Source organism: Salvelinus alpinus, chromosome 3 (assembly GCF_045679555.1).
Source record: "Salvelinus alpinus chromosome 3, SLU_Salpinus.1, whole genome shotgun sequence".
In the NCBI taxonomy this organism is placed as follows: domain Eukaryota; kingdom Metazoa; phylum Chordata; class Actinopteri; order Salmoniformes; family Salmonidae; genus Salvelinus; species Salvelinus alpinus.
The window spans coordinates 35790338-35812959 of record NC_092088.1 but is presented as its reverse complement, the minus strand read 5'-3'; the positions used below and the strand labels follow the sequence as shown (position 1 = coordinate 35812959).

Below are 22622 nucleotides of genomic sequence, written 5' to 3'. Positions count from 1 at the left end.
TACAGGAAAAAGAGGACCGAGCACACCCCCATTCTCATCGACGGGGTTGAGAGTTTCAAGTTCCTTGGTGTCCACATCACCAACAAACTAACATGGTCCAAGCACACCAAGACAGTCATGAAGAGGGCACAACAAAACTTATTCCCCCTCAGGAGATTAAAAAGATTTGGTATGGGTCCTCAGATCCTCAAAAATCATCTACAGCTGCACCATCGAGAGCATCCTGATAGGTTGCGTCACTGTCTGGTATGGCAACTACTCGGCCTCCAACCACAAGGCACTACAGAGGGTAGTGCGTACGGCCCAGTACATCACTGTGGCAAAGCTCCCTTCCATCCAGGACCTCTATACAAGGGGGTGTCAGAGGAAGGCCCTAAAAATGGTCAAAGTCTCCAGCCACCCTAGTCATAGACTGTTCTCTCTGCTACCGCACGGCAAGCAGAACCGGAGCGCCATGTCTAGGTCCAAGAGGCTTCTAAACAGCTTCTACCCCCAAGCCATAAGACTCCTGAACATCTAATAAAATGGCTACCCAAACTATTTGCATTTCAACCCCCACCCCTTTTACACTGCTGCTACTCTGTTGTTATCATCTATGCATAGCCACTTTTATAACTCTACCTACATGTGCATATTACCTCAACTAACCGGTGCCCCCACACATTGACTCTGTACCGGTACCCCCCTGTATATAGTCTCGCTATTGTTATTTTACTGCTGCTCTTTAATTACTTGTTACTTTTATTTCTTATTACATTTTTTTAAACTGCATTGTTGGTTAGGGGCTCATAAGTAAGCATTTCACTGTAAGGTCTACACCGGTTGTATTCGGCGCATGTGACTAATAAAATTGTATTTGATTTACATGTAAAGCTTTGGGGCATGTGGCTCCATTGAGGCAGTCACACAAATTAGCACTGTGGTGATGAACAGTCATTCAGATCTATCTATACATTAAAGCTCAGGGGCATGAACATTTTGAGCAGTAGTAAAGAAATAGACTTGCTAGAGGGTGTGCAGGCTTGACATGCCTTTGAATGAGCCTGCAGATCCTTTTCTGAACCAGAGGCAGATTTCAGATCTAGAAATCCATTAATTTCAACCATTTTACACTGCCCTGGCCTGCACCCTCAGAGATCTGAAACAAACTGCTGAATGCTGTCATACTTTGTTCTGTGCACTCTGGTTTTGACAACCAGTCATGCTGCTGCCTACTGTACAATATACAGAAACCTCAGTTTCCACAGCAACAGTGGAGGATGCCAAAAGGAAACAAGCACAAGCAAGGCAGGGACTTGCTCATCAGTCAGAACTCAACCTTTTTACAAAGATCAAACAATGCAAAGAGTGGCATTGCAATTATTTTGATGACACAATCTTTAAAAAGAATGTCTGCACTGCATGGGACTCTGAAGCAGGTCAGCACTTTGTTGAGACAACTGTTCTCGCTCACAAAAGATAACAGTTGGAGAACTGCTGTCTCAACAAAGCATTGATCTGCTTCAGACATATGAATTGTAAAATATTTAAATAAATTAAAAATGTACACCTTTATTTCAACAGGGAGTCCTATTGAGACAAAGGTCTATTTTACAAGGGAGCCCTACATTTTACAATTTTACAGAATACAAGCAACAGTTAAAATACACAAACATACAAATCATGGATAACATCTCTACATCTCTCAGCTACCAGGTCTTCAATTAATACCCTAAACTGCTTGAGCAGCACCAGAACATCCCATTTCAAAGAGATCTGCAGATTGTTCCAGCAGTAGGGCACATCAAAACTAAAAGCGGATCTACACAATTTGGTGGAGACCCGAAGAACCTCATGAGTTAACCAACACTGCGAATGTGTTTTGTAACTCATGTCTCTATTCTTCAACAACAAAGAAGTGAGGTATGTCGGAAGCTTGCGCAGTAGATGATTGGCTGAGAGAAATTGATGATAAATGATTGTGTGGGCTGTCTTGTTCGACTATAGTGCAGCTTTTGACATTATCGAGCATAGTCTGCTGCTGGAAAAACATGTGTTATGGCTTTACACCCCCTGCTATAATGTGGATAAAGAGTTACTTGTCTAACAGAACACAGAGGGTGCTCTTTAATGGAAGCCTCTCAAATATAATCCAGTTAGAATCAGTAATTCCCCAGGGTAGCTGTTTAGGCCCCTTGCGTTTTTAAATTTTTACTAACAACATGCCACTGACTGAGTAAAGCCAGAGTGTCTATGTATATGGATGACTCAACACTACTACACTACTACAGCTACTACAGCGAATGAAATGACTGCAACACTCAACAAAGAGCTGCAGTTAGTTTCAGAGTGGGTAGCAAGGAATAAGTTAGCCCTAAATTTTTCTAAAACTAAAAGCATTGTATTTGGAACAAAAACACTCACTAAACCCTAAACCTCAACTAAATCTTGTAATAAATAATGTGGAAATTGAGCAAGTTGACTAAACTGCTTGGAGTAACCCTAGATTGTAAACTGTCATGGTCAAAACGTATTGATGCAGTAGTAGCTAAGATGGAGAGAAGTATGTCTATAATAAAGCCATGCTCTGCCTTAACAACACTATCAACAAGGCAGATCCTACAGGTCCCAGTTTTGCCGCACCTTGACTACTGTTCAGTCGTGTGGTCATGTGCCACAAAAAAGGACTTAGGAAAATTGCAATTGGCTCAGAACAGGGCAGCACGGCTGGCCCTTGGATGTACACAGAGAGCTAATATTAATAGTATGCATGTCAATCTCTCCTGGCTGAAAGTGGACTTCATCACTACTTTTATTAGAGGTATTATCATGTTGAATGCACCGAGCTGTCTGTCTAAACTACTGGCACACAGCTCGGACACGCAAGCATACCCCACGACAAGCCACAAGAGGTCTCTTCACAGTCCCCAAGTCCAGAACAGACTATGGGAGGCACACAGTACTACAGAGAGAGCCATGACTACGTGGAACTCTATTACACATCAAGTAACTCATGCCAGCAGTAAAATTCGATTTAAAAACAGTTTTTTTTTAAACACCTTATGGAACAGCGGGGACTGTGAAGCAACACAAACATTGGCACAGACACATGCATACACACACGATAACATACATACACATAGATTTAGTACTGTAGATATGTGGTAGTGGTGGAGTAGGGGCCTGAGGGCACACAGTGTGTTGTGAAATCTGTGAATGTATTTTAATGTTTTTAAAATTGTATAAACTGCCTTCATTTTGCTGGACCCCAGGAAGTGTAACTGCTGCTTTGGTTCACACCATTTTAAGCTAATGGGGATCGATAGTAAATACAAATAGCTACTTTAAAAAGGTTGAATGAGAAGCATTAAAACATACTGAGCACAAACTGCTCTTTGAAAATGTGAAAAAATGCAAGTTGAAAATAGTTTGCTAAGAATATACTATTTCTACATTTAGATTAAAAGTGTGTTAGTGCAACTATGCCTACCAGACACAGAGATGTATAGTGGAGGTGACGTTGTGGTTATAAATAGAAATGTCAGTTGCTCTAGTCTATTTTAAAACACAAAGCCAGACATGAATGTTGTGACTTCCAGTCACTCAGTGCCAGGACAGAGATGGCATGTCCCACTTGGTTCTTTACACATTATGTCTGCGAGTCTTATTACATCAGATTATGGCAAATTCTGTGGGATTTTGGGTTGAATTGGGCCTTCCACGGGTTAAGTCAAAGTGACACAAGGGAAGGATATTGTACAGGGAAGTTGAAGTCTACCTCATGATGACATTCTTGGTCAGTGTTGGTGTAGCCTATAGGTCAGGGCTCCCCAACTGGCAGAGGCGGCGCCCTCCAAAAATATATTTTTTTAATTGTTGGACATAAGACTAAAAACAAGCTCTAAGTGATTATAATTTTTGAAATCTATTCCAAAGTATTTTCCATGCATAATAGAGAGATGTGATCGTATACAAATGGATGCAAAGTTTGAAATGATTGAATGATATCCATTTGGGCTTCTTGCTGTCAATTTGCAGTCTACAAATTATTTGTATTTATGTTCCATCCCCCTAACCAGCCACTCTTGAATGTTTTATTACATTTTTTAAATGGCACGCAGCTAAATCTAGTTGATGATCCCTGCTATAGGTGCAATGTTTTTTTTTTTACCTTTAACTACGCGAGTCATGCAAGAACAAATTCTTATTTACAATGACGGTCTACCCCGGTCAAACCCGGACGATGCTGGGCCAATTGTGCGCCACCCTATGGGACTCCCAATCACAGCCGGATGTGATGCAGTCTGGATTCAAACCAGGGACTGCAGTGACGCCTCTTGCACTGAGATGCAGCGCCTTAGACCGCTGCGCCGCTCAGGAGTTTTACAGACTCACAGGACTTGATGATGCCCCATACACATCAAGCAATGCAACATCTAGTCTGATTAATCAGGCTGTAACACACACACACAATTAATTGGTATATACACACCCACCCACACACACTAGGCTTGGACGGTATACTGGGGTACTTGGAAATAGCCACGGGATGGTTTTGAAGTTTTTAATATTTGTAGCTACTTTTAAATTAAATACCTGCAGTCAACTTGTGCAATACGTTAGGAGATAAAGCAGATAACGTTCTTTATTTCAACAGTCACATTATGAGGCTTAGAGATAGTCCCTAGTCACGTTTGTTTACAAGCACACAACGACGAGAGACCGGAGCCTTGTGAGTAACTCACTCACTGTTGTGCACCACACACTGATCTAGTTACAGTATGGAATTCACAGCTAAATATTTGCGATATCGTATTAGGCAGGGCAAACCAGTTTGGGTGATTTCTGGTAAATCAAAATAAAATCACAACAAGATTTTGAGCTCATTCAGCAGTTTTTACCTGATTAAGTACAATATCATTGGAAATTAAATGTTGAAAGTTCATTTTTAACTTAAGAATATACATTGATGCGGTCGCTGCTTCCTGTTGACGACAACCTACACATGTGCAATAATAGTAATCATATTGCTTGTATTTGTTTAAAACGAACAGTTAGCTAGATTTTAGAATGTTGCATTCTCATACGGGGTCACCAAAACTGAAAGAGGAGCGCAACACTTTTGTCAATCACTCTTATCACATTGAAATCAAATTGCACGGCGGGGGGGGGGGGGGGGGGGGTGTTAAAACGAACACAGCTCAAAAACCACACGGAATTTGGCAGTGGTGGAAAAAGTACACAAATGTACTTGACTAAAATTAAAAGATACCTTCATAGAAAATGACTCAAGCAAAAGTGAAAGTCACCCAGAAAAATACTACTTAAGTATCAAAAGTAAATGTAATTGCAAAAATATACTTAAGTATCAAAAAGTATAAATAATTTCAAATTGCTTATAATATGCAAATCAGACAGCACAATCTTATTGTTTTTTATTTATTTTCGGATAGCCAAGGGAACACTACAACACGCAGACATCATTTAAAGTACTTCAAAGAATTTTGTACATCACTGGTTAGAGGACAATTTGTATAAGACAGCAAGCTACATTTTGAAGTGTTGCATTTTGAATCAAGTGGCTCACCAATATGGAAAGTTTAACCCAAAACTTTTGTTAAATCACTTCCATCGATATTACGCAGAAATCAATAGTACAGTGGGCAAACATTTGGAGTGTAGCGCTGTTTAAACTAAAATTATTCAAAGGCCACACTGAAACTTGGAATAACCTATACATGGTTGGTTAGCTGACAAATTGTAGAAGGCTTCCATCTATATTTTGGAATGGCGGACGTTGATTTCGGGAGGCTGCCATCATGGAAAAGGGAAAAAAAGTGTTGTTAGTCAACTTCAATGAATCACGAACCGCCACAGGATACTAACAGTGACAACAGTTGGCTGCTATTTAAGTGATAGTTTGACTGTCAACTCCGTATTGGTGTGTGGCCAACAACTTTTATAGAGACCTCCCCCAGAATTATCCAGTACCATTTGAGAATTGTTTTTAGAGCTGCGTTCTAAGTTCCAGCACGTTTGATCAACTCAACAAAACCAAATACATTGATCAATGTTAAGCAATTGATTGTGTCACTATGTTGACTAAAACTTTTATACTAACATCACGAATCTGCGGTAAAAAGGATAACCAGTCCCCCAATTTGATGTGATCAAAACGTCCACTTCTGTAGACACACATCATGGAAAGTAGCGTAATATACAGGGGCTTCCAGAAAGTATTCATACCTCTTGACTAGGGTTGCACATTTTGGGGAATAGTCAGAGGTGGAAACTTTCCGTGGGAATTAACGGAAACATATGCAAATTAATATTAATACCATTTAAAAAATTTTGCATTGGATATATTTACCATATCATATGAAGACAGAAACATAAACCTTTTACCTTATCAGTGGACATAATTGCAAATTATTTAATCCTTCCAATAGATAAAAACAACTTAGTTAGAATAAAACAACTTAGTTAGAAATGTAACTTTAATTAAATGAAAAGACTCTTCACATGGGATGATTTCACTGAACAACAAAAGAAAGGGAATATTGAATGATCCATCGCATCTCACAATAACATTTTCAACATAAAATTCAACATAAAATGATAGTCTAGAATCTAAAGCTTTGGTTGTCTTCCTCTCAGGCTTCCATGTCTTCTCCCTGGACCTCCTTAAATTGTTCACCTCTTGAACATCAGACTGTGGCCTCATCTTCACTGTCACTTTCCAACCTTGTTGTGGATGGCTCGTTGTCAGGCTCAAAAAGCCTAAAATTTGCCCGGATAGCCACCAATTTTTCAACCCTTGTATTGGTCAGCCTGTTGCGTGCTTTGGTGTGTGTGTGTGTGTTCCCAAATAAGGACCAGTTGCGCTCTGAGGCGGCTGATGTTGATGGGATTTGGAGGATGATGGAGGCAACAGGGGAAAGAGCCTCAGATCCACAAAGTCCCTTCCACCAGGTGGCTGATGAGATATGTTGGCACGACTGCCATATTGCATCTCCATCCCAAAGCCCTTGCTTGGAAGTGTACTTCTCCAGACTGTCAAGAACCTCGACCGCATCCAGGCCAAGGTGGCGAGACACAGTAGTGATGACACCATAGGCCTTGTTGATCTCTGCACCAGACAGGATGCTTTCGCCAGCATACTTGGGGTTCAACAGGTACGCTGCGGCGTGTATGGGCTTCAGGCAGAAGTCTTCACGCTTTTTGATGTATTTCAGAGCTGCAGTTTCTTCTGCTTGGAGCAACAGTGAAGTGGGCAGGGAAGTACGGATTTCGTCTCTTACATCTGCAACCAGAGTCTGAACATCAGACAGGATGGCATTGCCTCCCTCAATCCGTGCAATGGCTACTGCTATAGGTTTCAGGAGTTTCAGGCTGCTTACCACTCTCTCCCAAAATACATCATCTAGGAGGATCCTCTTGATGGGGCTGTCCATATCGGCAGACTGATATGGCCATTTCTTGGAGACTCCTTCCCCTCCAGGAGACTGTCAAACATGACAAAACCACCCCAATGGGTGTTGCTGGGCAGCATCAATGTGGCGCTCTTATTCTTCTCACTTTGATTGGTGAGGTAGATTGCTGCTATAACTTGATGACCCTTCACATACCTAACCATTTCCTTGGCTCTCTTGTAGAGTGTATCTATTGTTTTCAGTGCCATGATGTCCCTGAGGAGCAGATTCAATGCATGAGCAGCACAGCCAATGGTTGTGATGTGAGCGTAGGACTCCTCCACCTTAGGCCAAGCAGCCTTCATGTTGCAGCATTGTCGGTCAAGAAATCTCATTTACATATGTATTCACACCCCTGAGACAATACTTTGTAGAAGCACCTTTGGCTGCGATGAAAGCTCTGAGTCATCTTGGGTATGTCTGTATCAGCTTTGCACATCTGGATTTGGAGATCTTCTCCCATTCTTCCTTGCAGATTTTCTCAAGCAATGTTAAGTTAGATGGGGAGCAGCATGAATAACAATCTTCAAATCTTTCCACAGAGGTTCAATGGGATTCAAGTCTGAGCTTTGGCTAGGCCACTTGAGGACTTTCACATTCTTGTTCTGAAGCAATTCCAGCATTGCTTTGGCTGTATGCTTGGGGTCATTGTTCTGTCGCCTTATGATCCGAGTCTTTCACGTGCCTTTTTGCAAACTCCAGACGCGCTGTCATGTGCCCTTTTCTCAGGAGTGTCTTTCATCTGGCCATTCTCTGTAGAGACTTGTCCTTCTGGCAGGTTCTCCCATCTCAGCGAAGAACTCTGTAGTTCTGTCAGAGTGGTCATTGGTCACCTCCCTGACCAGTTACTCAGTTTAGTCAGACTTCCAGCTCTAGGCAAAGTCTGGGTAGTTCCGTATTTTTTCAATTTCTGAATTATGTTTTATACCCTTCCCCACATATATGCCTCATCACAATTATATCTCAGAGATCATCCCATGGTAAAGTTTCTGCTCTGACATGCACTGCCAACTGTGAGACCTTCCAAGTGTTTATTTCTAAAATCATGCCCAAACAATTGAATTTGCCACCATCCCATCTGGTTTGCGCTTAGTGGGCCTATCATTTGTTTTTCCAACAGGACAATGACCTCACACCTCCAGGTTGTGTATTTGACCAAGGAGAGTGTTGGTGCTGCATCAGACGACCTGGCCTCCACAATCACCCAACCTCAACCCAATTGAGATGGTTGGGATGGGTTGGACCGCAGAGTGAAGGAAAAGCAGCCAACAAGTGCTCAGCATATGTGGGAACTCCTTCAAGACTGTTGGAAAAGCATTCCTCATGAAGCTGGTTGAGGTCATCCAGAGAGTGGACAAAGCTGTCATCAAGGCAAAGGGTGGCGACTTTTAATAATCTAAAGTATATTTTGATTTATTTAACACTTTTTTGGTTACTACATGATTCCATATGTGTTATTTCATAGTTTTGATGTCTTCACTATTATTCTACAATGTAGAAAATCTTCAAAATAAAGAAAAACCCTTGAATGAGTGGGTTTGTACAAACTTTTGACTGGTACTGTATGTAAATTAGATATTTCTGTATTTCATTTTCAATAAATGTGCAAAAATGTATAAAAACATGTTTTTACTGTCATTATGGGATAGCGTCCATAGGGTCTGTGCAGCAGCCTGAACATTTGATGTCATGACATCCCTAATCTTATAACTATTAACTGTCTAAAATGTGCTAAATGCTCTACAGTTGTGCATTTGGTTTGCTAACTTAGTAATTAGTTATCTAGCTAGCTAAGTGGTTAGCTTCTTGCAATCAAGCTCTTCTTGGTAACAGCAGAGAATCCCCCCAACTGGATCAAGAGACTTGTGGTCTAATATTTGTTTTGTGTGTGCAGCAAACTGTCAGTAGCATTTATAAGTCACTTTATGAGCTGGGATATCTGCCCTGCTAACAGTTTGTCAGAGAGTGCTATGGGATTTTATATGTACTTGTTGTGCCCCTTGTGTTCATTGCCAGTATTACAGAATATCCCAGGATGGCACACGGTTGACATGACAATCTGGATACCGCCCAAGCCTAGTATACACACAGCTTGAAACTAATGTCTGCAAAATCGTTTAAAATCAGTAGAGGCTGCTGAGGGGAGGACGGCTCATAATAGTGTCTGGAACGGAGCGAATAGAATGGAAACCATGTCTTTGATACCATTCCACTCCAGCCATTACCACAAGCCATCCTCCCCAATTAAGGTGCCACCAACCTCCTGTGGTGTAAATGTTCCTTACAAGCCAGAATGTTTAATAATATTGCATTTTAACTTACTCTACCGTGTGGTTTGTCCTTCAGCTGCTCGAAATTTGAGATAAAATATCCACAGGAAAGTATTGTTTACTAGACTTTTTAGAGAGCCTGTAGATATATGGTTCAGTTCCACAACGAGGTAAATTTAGTTTCATATTGGATAAATCAGTTCTCGTCAATAGCTATGGAACCAAGCATGTCATGACAATGAACATTTAATATTCTGAATCAGGGGAGGATGAAGAACAATTCACTTTTTTTTTTATAACATTGAAATCCAAATTAAACATTTAAAATTCACATCAATTGTTCTCCATCCTCTACTGATTCATTGTCATGGAGCGCTTGGTTCAAAAGCTATTTGAGAGAACCAAATATCCAATATAAACCTAATTATACCTGGTGCTCTTCAAAAAGGTCGGTAAAACAATAGCCTACTTTCTTGTGGATATTTTGTCAAAAATGTCAAGCAGCCGAAGGACAAACCACACAGACACCCGGGAGTAAGTTCACGTATAATTTTATTCAATGTTCTGGCTTGTAAGGATCATTTACACGATTTTGCAGGCATTAGTTTCAGCCTGTATATAGACTATGCAAAATCATGCATGCCCAAGTAACACTTTGGAGTGGACACACTAATACAATGTTATAACTTTACATATTAGAGGTCATTAACACTCCTCCTTACACAAATCACCTTCAATCACCTTCAATCAAGGGCCATGGACAACAAGCCCAGTAGATCATTGTAGAATAAATCAGGCCAATCAAGGGTCAATGTCATCATTAATGATAAGCTGTAGGCCTACATATCATAGGCAACAGAATGTTGGGAGCACAGTAGGATCACAGTATTACACCTAAATATCCTCTATGAGTGTCCCATCACACCTGGGTGTCACGTGTGATGAGAGATGCAACAGCTGGAATTTTCACTGTGATTACTCACCTTCTTCATTATGCCTGTCTTCCTCTTGCTAAAAGTTGTGTATCGCCTCAACTTGTTGTCGATAAATTCCATTTTTATCTTTACACGTCCACGTGTCTTCTTCCCCGGCTTTGCGCCAGCAACACCTCCGGGGACTAAACCATAAGCCCCCGGTGGTACCCCAGTCCCCTGCCCTGTCACCGCAGCCTCCATCTCCAGTCTCTCCCGCTTTACACCTCTTCTGTTGTCTCTGATTGATCCCATCATGTCGTCATCATCCCCCGAGTCCGAATCAGCGTCTGACCCACTGCACCCCATGGGCGCACACTTTTTGTCTGGGTCGTACCGGCTGCCTCCGTGAACCCCAACTCCCGTATTCAGACTTCCGATGCCTCCATGGCCGGCGGTCTGTAGAGTCGTCAGTCCCGTCCCGCTCACTGGTCTTGCCCCACCTCTTGGACCCACTTCTGGACCGTTGCCCCCCAACATCCCAACCGCACCGGTGCTGTCGCTGACCCCAGTTGTCGTCTGCACTGCTCTGACCAACACGGGGCGAATTCCACTCCCAATAACCACAGAACCGTGACCTGTGTTACCACTGACAGACGCTGATCCGTTTCCAGATGGTGCTGATCCAGCCTGGCTTGGTAACATTCTATTTAGAGGACCCGGTCTCTGAAATCGCCAGCCGACTGCTGGAGCGCGTGTTAGTAAAATTACGGCACAGCTCATGCAACCCAACCACCAAAAAGGTAAACAAACAGCGAAAATGAGGACATTGCGAAATTGGCGTCTGTTTGAAACCACCAACGTAAACTTTCAAAAGTGATGCTGCCCCTAGGACTCTTCAGCCCGGTACAGCTTGGCTCAACCTCCTCTATTTCCAAAACTCCGAGCAATTTCTCAAAAAGGAAAAAGCGTAGAGCGCATTAGTTATTACTCCGCCATGTCATGTAGTTCACACCTTAAACGCTTCAAGTGTCATCGGTATCCGCCTTCAATGCACAAACGCTGCAAATATTTAATCGGATATCAGTATTTTAGCCGTGCATTTGCACACAAACCTGATGCCTTTTGAAATAATGTATCAGATAGTGGACTAATATTACAACCCAAGAACTACTTTCCTCCTTATAAAGTGATACAATGTTTCCTTTTATGGAGTTGTCTCTCCTTATTTGGCGAGTCAAAGCGTCGTCTACGGATTGGCCGATGAGGTTCTCAGTAGAGCTACCATTGGTCAATAGAGCATGTTTATTAGAATAAATACCAAAATGGTTGCGCTGTACACGACGTCAATGTGGTCATGCGTTGAGATATTGAAATATCAAAACATGCATGCCCTCAAAGCAGCATAGTATTTAATTTGTATCAAGACAGTAAATTAAGGGGTATAATAATAGTATAATAAACGTGTTATAGACAATAATAAACGTGTTGTGCCTAAGAACAGGATAGTGGGTCTTAGAATTTACTATAGCTAAATAAATGGTGGTACTATCTAAAATATCACATTTAGAAAATAATTCAAAAGCAGATTGAATTTGAACATTACATGTTCCAAATTTTGATAAATACTTTATCTGATGGTAATAGCCTAAATCATTTTGGCATAATCTTGTTAGAATGAGCGACATTGGATGTTGTTAAATACTTAGTAATAAAATGTTATTACTTTACATATTAGAGATCATTAACACTCCTCCTTACACAAATAACCTTCAATCGATGGCCATGGACAACAAGCCCAGTAGATCATTGTAGAATAAATCAGGCCAATCAAGGGTCAATGTCATCATTAATGATAAGCAGTAGGCCTACATATCACAGGCAACAGAATATTGGGAGCACAGTAGGATCACAGTATTACACCTAAATACCCTCTATACCTATGCAAATACTCAATGGAAAAAGTATTTGTAAGCATGAGTCCAACTAGCTCTCCCATATCAGTCCCCCCCCCCCCAAGATTTTTTTAACTGTATTTTTTTTAAATAAAGTTTGGACACACCTACTCATTCAAGGTTTTTTCTTTATTTTTACTATTTTCTACATTGTAGAATAATAGTGAAGACATCAAAACTATGAAATAACACATATGGAATCATGTAGTAACCAAAAAAAGTGTTAAACAAATCAAAATATATTTGAGATTCTTCAAAGTCGCCACCCTTTGCCTTGATGGCAGCTTTGCACACTCTTGGTATTCTCTCAACCAGCTTACATGTGGTAGTCACATGAATACATTTCAATTAACAGGTGGAAATTCATTGCTAAAAGTTAATTTGTAGAATTTCTTTCCTTATAAATGCGTTTGAGCCAATCAGTTGTATTGTGACAAGGTAGGGGTGGTATACAGATGATACAGCTTTGCACACTCTTGGCATTCTCTCAACTAGCTTCATTAGGAATGCTTTTACAAGAGTCTTGAAGGAGTTCCCACAATGCTGAGCACTTGTTGGCTGCTTTTCCTTCCCTCTGCAGTCCAACTCATCTCAAACCATCTCAATTAGGTTGAGGTCGTGTGATTGTGGTGGCCAGGTCATCTGATGCAGCACTCCATCACTCTCCTTCTTGGTAAAATAGCCATTACACAGCCTGGAGGTGTGTTGGGTCATTGTCCTGTTGAAAAATAAATTATAGTCCCATTAAGCGCAAACCAGATAGAATGGCATATCGCTGCAGAATGCTTTGGTAGCCATGCTGGTTAAGTGTGCCTTGAATTCTAAATAAATCACAGACAGTGTCACCAGCAAAGCACCCCCACACCATCACACCTCCTCCATGCTTCACGGTGGGAACCACACATGTGGAGATCATCCGATCACCTACTCTGCGTCTCACAAAGACACGGCGGTTGAAACTAAAAATCTCAAATTTGGACTCGTCAGACCAAGGACAGATTTCCAGCAGTCTAATGTCCATTGCTCGTGTTTCTTGGCCCAAGTAAGTCTCTTCTTATTATTGGTGTCCTTTAGTTGTGTTTCTTTTGCAGCAATTCGACCATGAAGGCCTGATTCACGCAGTCTCCTCTGAACAGTTGATGTTGAGATGTGTCTGTTACTTGAACTATGTGAAGCATTTATTTGGGCTGCAATCTAAGGTGCAGTTAACTCTAATGAATGTATCCCGTGCAGCAGAAGTAACTCTGGGCCTTCCCTTCCTGTGGCGGTCCTCGTGAGAGCCAGTTTCATCATAGCGCTTGATGGGTTTTGCGACTCCACTTGAAGAAACTTTAGAAGTTCTTGAAATGTTCCGGATTGACTGACCTTTATGTCATAAAGTAATGATGGACTATCATTTCTCTGTTTATTTGAGCTGTTCTTGCCATAATATGGACTTGGTCTTTTACCAAATAGGGCTATCTTCTGTATACCACCCCTACCTTGTCACAATACAACTGATTGGCTCAAAAGCAATAAGAAGGAAATACATTCCACAAATTAATGTTTAACAAGGCACACCTGTTAATTGAAATCCATTCCAGGTGACTACCTCATGAAGCTGGTTTACAGAATACCAAGAGTGTTCATAGCTGTCATCAAGGCAAAGGGTGACTACTTTGAAGAATATCAAATATAAGATACATTTTGATTTGTTTTACACTCCTTTGGTTACTACATGATTCCATATATGTTATTTCATAGTTTTGATGTCTTCACTATTATTCTACAATGTAGAAAATAGTAAAAATAAAGAAAACCCCTTGAATGAGTAGGTGTGTCCAAACTTTTGAATGGTACTGTACATTAATAGCCTGGACTATACACTGCTTAGGCTCTCATTACCTGTTTTTTCAAGCTCTGTCCTTCTAGGAAGAGGTAGCAACATCATGGGGCTGTGAAGTTCTGTGTAAAGTTCTGTGTCAGCCCAAGATCCTGTTGCCTCCAGCCTCGATCCTGTGTGACCGTCCATTCATGTAAACACACATCAGAGACAACACAGCTCTTATAGACCCACAGAGTACAGGCCTACAATGACACGTCCCTAAAGTCTCAGAGGGGCATTTGTCAAACAATCTTTCTTTAACTTCTACAAAGTTCCTTACACTGCTGGCTCTTCAGTATCTCCAATCTCTCCAGTCGACATGGCCCTGTACACATACATTGATGTTGGTCAACTCATGCACGACACAATGGTTGTGGCACAACTGATATTTTTGTGACACAGTGGAGGGTTAGTCTGCACAAAACATGTACAGCCATTGTGTGGCATCTCCACAACACTAGTGTACTTATTTTTGTACAGAAAAACACTCCATTGTATCACAACCATACACTACTAGAGAAAAGTTTCTACATGAAACCCAAAAGGGTTCTAACCTGGAACCAAAAAGGGTTATTCAAAGGGTTCTCCTATGGGGACAGCCAAATAACCCTTCTAAGTTCTAGATTGCACCTTTTCTTCTAAGAGTGTACATGCAAAACGTGTAGCACATCAGTTTCACAACTTGAGTGTGTATGGGGCCAATCAGAATGAGTTCTATGTAACACAGAAATTAGAAAGACGAGACACCTTGTTTAAAAACACATGAAACTTTATTGGTAGCAGCTTGTATACATTGTGGTTACTGTGGCAATTAGCTGAAGCGGATTCAAAAACAGGCCTAAGTGTGAGCACATAGCCTTCATAAAAAACAAAAAACAATTTCGCACTAAAAACCATTCTAAAAAAGCAAGGTCTTTACAAACAAAAAAGGCCATTACATTTTTATTAGATATTGTGTAAAGGGAAGGAGGGAAAACAGCTAATTATCCTTCATTTACCAGGCACTTAAGAGTCCCTTGAAGAGCATTGGTGACTTGTAGTCAGACTCTTCTTTGTAATAACATATGTATAACCATACTGACTGCATTACTGAAATGTATCATAAGATACTGAATACATATGCAACTGCATTAAGAGATCAAAGTATCTTTTAATGAAAAAAGATGGTTAAAAAAGACAGGACCTTCAAAATAAATAAAAAAGTTCCCATAAGTACATCCTTCTACAATATGATAGTAATAAAAAGGCATATTCTTAAGTGAAGTTAGTGCATGGCTTCTACATTACGTACACATCGCCTGGTGGAATGTGCAACATTGCACAAAATCATTGGACCAGCTAGAAAATAAGGGGTATTGTGATTGGACCTCTGAAGAGACAGCGTTCCAGGTTATGTTGTAATGACAGACTGCAACAGTGATAGCATGGTTATATATGTAATATGTGGTCTATTATATGGTAAATTCCATCAATGTTGGTCACCATTGAGCACTTCAGAGTTCAAATGACATGCTCAGAAGAGATTAAAAAGTGCACACAAATAAAACTCACTCACTCTAAATAATAAATAATAATAATAAGTTCATATTTCAACCAGACAAGTCAATCCATTGAGTTCGCCAGACACAATGTGTAACTGACTATAAAATAAAGTAAAAATGTTAATAGTATAAACCTTCATGCGAAACCTTGTTCATTTGTGCTTCCATCCTGATTTTTGCCTCTTCAACAGATATCAGAACAAGTTCAAACAACAGTATCAGTGGCACACATTAGAGGCTGCAATTCCAAGTCTGAAACACTACAGTGCCGTAAAAAAGTATTTGCCCCCTTTTCTGATTTTCTATATTTTTGCATATTTTTGATACTGAATGTTATCAAATATTCAACCAAAACCAAATATTAGATAAAGGGAATCTGAGTTTACAAAAAAATATATATACTTGTTTTATTTATTTAATTAACAAAGTTATGCAACATCCAATTCCCCTGTGTGAAAAAGTAATTGCCCCCTTACTCACAATAACTGGTTGTGCCATCTTTAGGTGCAATGACTCCAACCAAACGCTTCCTGTAATTGTTGATCAGTCTCTCCCATCGCTGTGGAGGAATTGTGGCCCACTCTTCCATGCAGAACTGCTGTAACTCAGCGACATTTGTGGGTTTTCAAGCATGAACTACTCGTTTCAAGTCCTGCCACAACATCTCAATTGGAATTAGGTCTGGACTTTGACTAGGCCATTCCAAAACTTAATTTGTTTAGCTTTTTAGCCATTTACATGTAGATTTGATTTTGTATCATTGTCTTCTTGAATGTCCCAGCTGCGCTTCAGCTTCAGCTCACATAAGGATGGCCTGTCATTCTCCTGTAGAATTCTTTGTCACAGAGCAACATTCATGGTTCCTTCTATTAACTTGTGGATAGGGGGCAGCATTTTCACGTTTGGATGAAAAGCGTGCCCAGAGTAAACTGCCTGCTACTCAGTCCCAGTTGCTAATATATGCATATTATTAGTAGATTTGGATAGAAAACACTCTGACGTTTCTAAAACTGTTTGCATGATGTCTGTGACTATAACAGAACTCCTATGGCAGGTGAAAACCTGAGAGAAATCCAACCAGGAAGTGGGAAATCTGAGGTTTGTAGGTTTTCAACTCTTGGCCTATTGAATAAACAGTGTCTATGGGGTCATTTTGCACTTCCTAAGGCTTCCACTAGATATCAACAGTCTTTAGAAACTTGTTTGATGCTTCTACTGTGAAGTGGGGCCAAATGAGAGGGGAATGAGTCAGAGGTCTGCCAGAATGCCTTGAGCTCGTGATGCTCGTTCACGTGAGAGCGAGCTCTGTTCCATTGCTTTTCTGAAGACAAAGGAATTCTCCGGTTGGAACATTATTGAAGATTTATGTTAAAAACATCCTAAAGATTGATTCTCTACTTCGTTTGACATGTTTCTACGCACTGTAATATGACTTTTCGTCTGAATTTTTGCCTGGACCTGCCTGCGCGTTGTGAGTTTAGATTGTGTACTGAACGCGCTAACAACAAGGAGGAATTTGGACATAAATTATGGACTTTATGGAACAAATCAAACATTTATTGTGGAACTGGGATTCCTGGGAGTGCATTCTGATGAAGATCATCAAAGGTAAGTGAATATTTATAATGCTATTTCTGACTTATGTTGACTCCAACATGGCGTATATCTCTTTGGGTTGATTTGTCATCCGAGCGCCGTACTCAGATTATTGCATGGTTTGCTTTTTCCGTAAAGATCTTTTGAAATCTGACACAGCGGTTGCATTAAGGAGAAGTATATCTTTAAATCTGTGGATAACACTTGTATCTTTTATCAATGTTTATTATGAGTATTTCTGTGATTTGATGTGGCTCTGTGCAAATTCACGGGATGTTTTGGAGGCAAAGCCAAATGTAAACTGGGGTTTTTGGATATAAATATGAACTTGATCGAACATAACATACATGTATTGTGTAACATGTTGTCCCGGGAGTGTCATCTGATGAAGAATATCAAAGGTTAGTGATTACTTTTATCAATATTTCTGCTTTTTGTGACTCCTCTCTTTGGTTGGAAAATCGCTTTATGCTTTCTGTGACTAGTTGCTGACCTGACATAATGATATGTTCTGCTTTCGCCGAAAAGCTTTTTTGAAATCGGACACTGTGGTTGGATTAACGAGAATTTTATCTTTAAAATGGTGTCTAATACTTGTATGTTTGAGAAAATTGAATTATGAGATTTCTGTTGATTAAATTTGGCGCCCTGCAATTTCATTGGCTGTTGGCGAGGGGTTCCGCTAGCGGAACGGGGTCCCAGTCCTAGACAGGTTAAGGCAAGTCGTCCAGGTCGTGAGGCAACAAAGCTTCCCCAAACCATCACACTACCATGCTTGACTATTGGTTTTTACTGTGGAATGCAGTGGTTGGTTTTCGCCAGGCATAATGGGACCCATGTCATCCAAAAAGTTGAGTGAAGTTTGCCATAAAGCACCTGCCATAAAGCACCTGGACAGATTATTCAAAAGTATAACTTTTTGGATGATATGGGTCCCATTATGCCTGACGAAAACCAAACACTGCATTCCACAGTAAGAACCTCATACCAAAGGTCAAGCATGGTGGTGGTAGTGTGATGGTTTGGGGATGTCCCATTACAATCTAACAACTCCTTGTGGCAGGCCGGGCACCTGCAAGCTGAAAACGGTTGCCAGCTGGACGGTGTTTCCTCCGACACATTGGTCGGCTGGCTTCCGTGTTAAGCGAGCAGTGTGTCAAGAAGCAGTGTCGCGTTTTGGAGGACGCATGGCTCTCGACCTTCGCCTCTCCCGAGTCCGTACGGGTGTTGCATCAATGGGAAAAGACTGTAACTACCAATTGGATATCACGAAATTGGGGAGAAAAAGCAGTAAAAGTACACATTTGTAAAAAAAAATATCTAATATATAAATATATATGCAAAAGTAGAGAAAATTAGAAAGGGGGCAAATAAGTTCACGGTACTGTACATACAGCATTCAGGTGGTGAGTCCAGTGCAGCACATACAATGTGCCCCCTGCTGGACAAAAGTAGTTTAAATTCTCCTCCTGGATTAGTTGGGGGGATTTAAGGGTTGGTAGATTGAGGTCCTGGTAGGCAAGGAGAGGCACTGTAGTTCTTATGGTTCCTGTGCTGCAGGGTCATAGAGGAGAGGGAGAGCGTCTCTAGGACACACCCTGAGAGACCCATGCCAGGCATGGGCACAGTGAAACCACATGAGCAAAGAGGGACAGCGTCAGCGGGGCATGCCTTCCATGCTGCAATTAAGGCAAATGTAAACTCCTGGCACTCCTCCTCACACAAAAGGGTATAAACGTATTATCTTCTTCTTATCCACACGTCCTTAGAAATAATAACTCCTTGCCACCCCCCTCATCCCTGAAATCTGTGTGACTCAGAATCCAGCATTTCTGTGTTCATTTGGGAGGGGGGGCAGAGATGGAGGTGGGGTGGGGTCAGTTGTCCTCCTCTCAGGCTTTACTGTCAGAGGACAGCTCCCCCAGGGCGTTGACGACCTCACTGAAGGAGGGGCTCTCTTTGAGACTGGGGGCTCAGCAGCGGCACATGAGCTTGTAAACTTGGGCACGGGCAGCTTAATCTTGCCTGCTTGCAGACCTGGGGAGAGAAGAGTGGAGGGGAGAGACAGGGGAGGTTAGACTTGGGAGACAGAATGTACAGGTCAATGTGATTTAACTCATTCACTCCATTCTTATAGCGCAATGAGTCAAATCAACAAATATTCTTTACATCAACAACATAGGAATCACTGCAACACTTCTTGTATGACCTCTTATACACTATATTAGGCCCAGCCTTTGGAACTTTGGTTTTCCTAGATATGGCTACTATATTGTGATCACTACATCCGATAGATCTGGATAATGCTTTCAAGCACATTTCTGTAGCATTAGTAAATATGTGATCAATACATGATATCATTTCTGTGCTGTTTAACTACCCTGGTAGGTTGACTGTACTGGTTACAGTTTGAAGCTTTTTCTTGAGTGGGCAGCTTGATGAAAGCCAGTCAATATTTTTTGCAGCATGTTGGTGGACAGTCAGCCACTTGGGCAGCAGCCCTCGCAGCCTTGGCACTAGGGGGTACATACACATAGCAGATAAGACGTATTATTAATACTATAGATATTAATAAGTATTTGGTCACCTACAAACAAGCAAGATTTCTGGCTCTCACAGACCTGTAACTTCTTCTTTAAGAGGCTCCTCTGTCCTCCACTCGTTACCTGTATTAATGGCACCTGTTTGAACTTGTTATCAGTATAAAAGACACCTGTCCACAACCTCAAACAGTCACACTCCAAACTCCACTATGGCCAAGACCAAATAGCTGTCAAAGGACACCAGAAACAAAATCGTAGACCTGCACCAGGCTGGGAAGACTGAATCTGCAATAGGTAAGCAGCTTGGTTTGAAGAAATCAACTGTGGGAGCAATTATTAGGAAATGGAAGACATACAAGACCACTGATAATCTCCCTCGATCTGAGGCTCCACGCAAGATCTCACCCCGTGGGGTCAAATTGATCACAAGAACGGTGAGCAAAAATCCCAGAACCACACGGGGGGACCTAATGAATGACCTGCAGAGAGCTGGGACCAAAGTAACAAAGCCTACCATCAGTAACACACTACGCCGCCAGGGACTCAAATCCTGCAGTGCCAGACGTGTCCCCCTGCTTAAGCCAGTACATGTCCAGGCCCGTCTGAAGTTTCCTAGAGAGCATTTGGATGATCCAGAAGAAGATTGGGAGAATGTCATATGGTCAGATGAAACCAAAATATAACTTTTTGGTAAAAACTCAACTCGTCGTGTTTGGAGGACAAAGAATGCTGAGTTGCATCCAAAGAACACCATACCTACTGTGAAGCATGGGGGTGGAAACATCATGCTTTGGGGCTGTTTTTCTGCAAAGGGACCAGGACGATTGATCCGTGTAAAGGAAAGAATGGGGCCATGTATCATGAGATTGAGTGTAAACCTCCTTCCATCAGCAAGGGCATTGAAGATGAAACGTGGCTGGGTCTTTCAGCATGACAATGATCCCAAACACACCGCCCGGGCAACGAAGGAGTGGCTTCGTAAGAAGCATTTCAAGGTCCTGGAGTGGCCTAGCCAGTCTCCAGATCTCAACCCCATAGAAAATCTTTGGAGGGAGTTGTAAGTCCGTGTTGCCCAGCAACAGCCACAAAACATCGCTGCTCTAGAGGAGATCTGCATGGAGGAATGGGCCAAAATACCAGCAACAGTGTGTGTGAACCTTGTGAAGACTTACAGAAAACATTTGACCTCTGTCATTGCCAACAAAGGGTATATAACAAAGTATTGAGATACACTTTTGTTATTGACCAAATACTTATTTTCCACCATAATTTGCAAATAAATTCATTAAAAAATCCTACAATGTGATTTTCTGGATTTTTTTTCTCATTTTGTCTGTCATAGTTGAAGTGTACCTATGATGAAAATTACAGGCCTCTCTCATCTTTTTAAGTGGGAGAACTTGCAATTGGTGGCTGACTAAATACTTTTTTGCCCCACTGTACATCTAAATATTGCAATTGGGGAAAAAAACATCTTAAAGTAGAAATAGAATGAAACAAGCATTATATTTTTGCTCTATTATAGTGGCCACTATATGTAGACATCGATCAAGTGCATCAACAAAAATAACGTTCACTGTGTAAAATGTTTTATAATCCCCACTCACAAGTGTTACGCTATGTCAAGTTCAACAAGACAAAAGCAATGACTTTGGGCTACACTGCACGTTATTACATTGTACACTTTCTGCCTGTGGACATGTTTTCTACAATGTGCTAGCAGCAGAGCATGAGACCCGTTGTTGGCATAATTGATCTCTTTCAGGCAGAGAGTACACCTGGCATACCCCTTTCTATCCACTGTATTGAAAAAGTGAGAAATAGGAAAAAGTGTGGTGTTCCTTTCACCTCCATAGTGGCATCCAGCTTAAGCCAAGCCCAGCTCCACTTCATCCCTGAATCCACTTGTTTAACAAGCAACGCCTCATTTTCACCTAATTCTCTCATTCTGAAATGAACCACATACTATAGAGGGAAAATATTAGTTCATAGATAGTAGTTAGTTCGTTAGCTAGTTAACATTCCAGATTGCCAGGGTCCAGTAAGCAACAAACGTTATAACTTGAGGAACGGCAAGGAGTCGTATACCAGTTAATACTAGAAGGAATTGGTTAGGTTACTAACGTTAGCTCATCTGTTGTAACGTCAACTAGCTGTCTGACTTTATTAGCCAGCTAATTTTCACACCATAAACTTAATTACTTTGTCAGCTAAATTGGCTAATGTTGCTCAACAGTTCTCAGGCTAACTAACGGATAATTTGATCCAGTTAGCAAGATGCTAACAATTATTGTTCCACCACACTTGCTCCCTCACCACAAACTTTCCAAATGCCAGTTTTTCGGTTACAGCTCATGAAGTAGCTTCATCACCATCTCACCCCCATCGTCAGGCTTTTCACCTACCTCTTCATTATCATTCAGGGGACGCGCTGCTGTAACTGGCAAACTCCCTTTCCACTCTCTGCTGTCTTTCCAGAGTGCGCGCTGAT

General features: G+C 41.3%; 1 protein-coding gene across 5 annotated transcripts in view; it reads right to left on the bottom strand.

The window, feature by feature from the left end:
- The window catches only part of LOC139570607 (serum response factor-like), a 64599-nt gene extending 52775 nt beyond the window's left edge, over window positions 1-11824 (bottom strand). For 4 of the 5 annotated variants that reach the window (XM_071392610.1, XM_071392607.1, XM_071392611.1 and 1 more), the window contains exon 1: window positions 10705-11824. In XM_071392610.1, the coding sequence (XP_071248711.1) occupies window positions 10705-11415 (711 nt within the window). In that variant the 5' untranslated portion in view covers window positions 11416-11824. The remainder of the gene's footprint in view (window positions 1-10704) is intronic. The other variant, XM_071392609.1, reaches the window with a different exon arrangement.
- Window positions 11825-22622: the final 10798 nt, after the last annotated feature.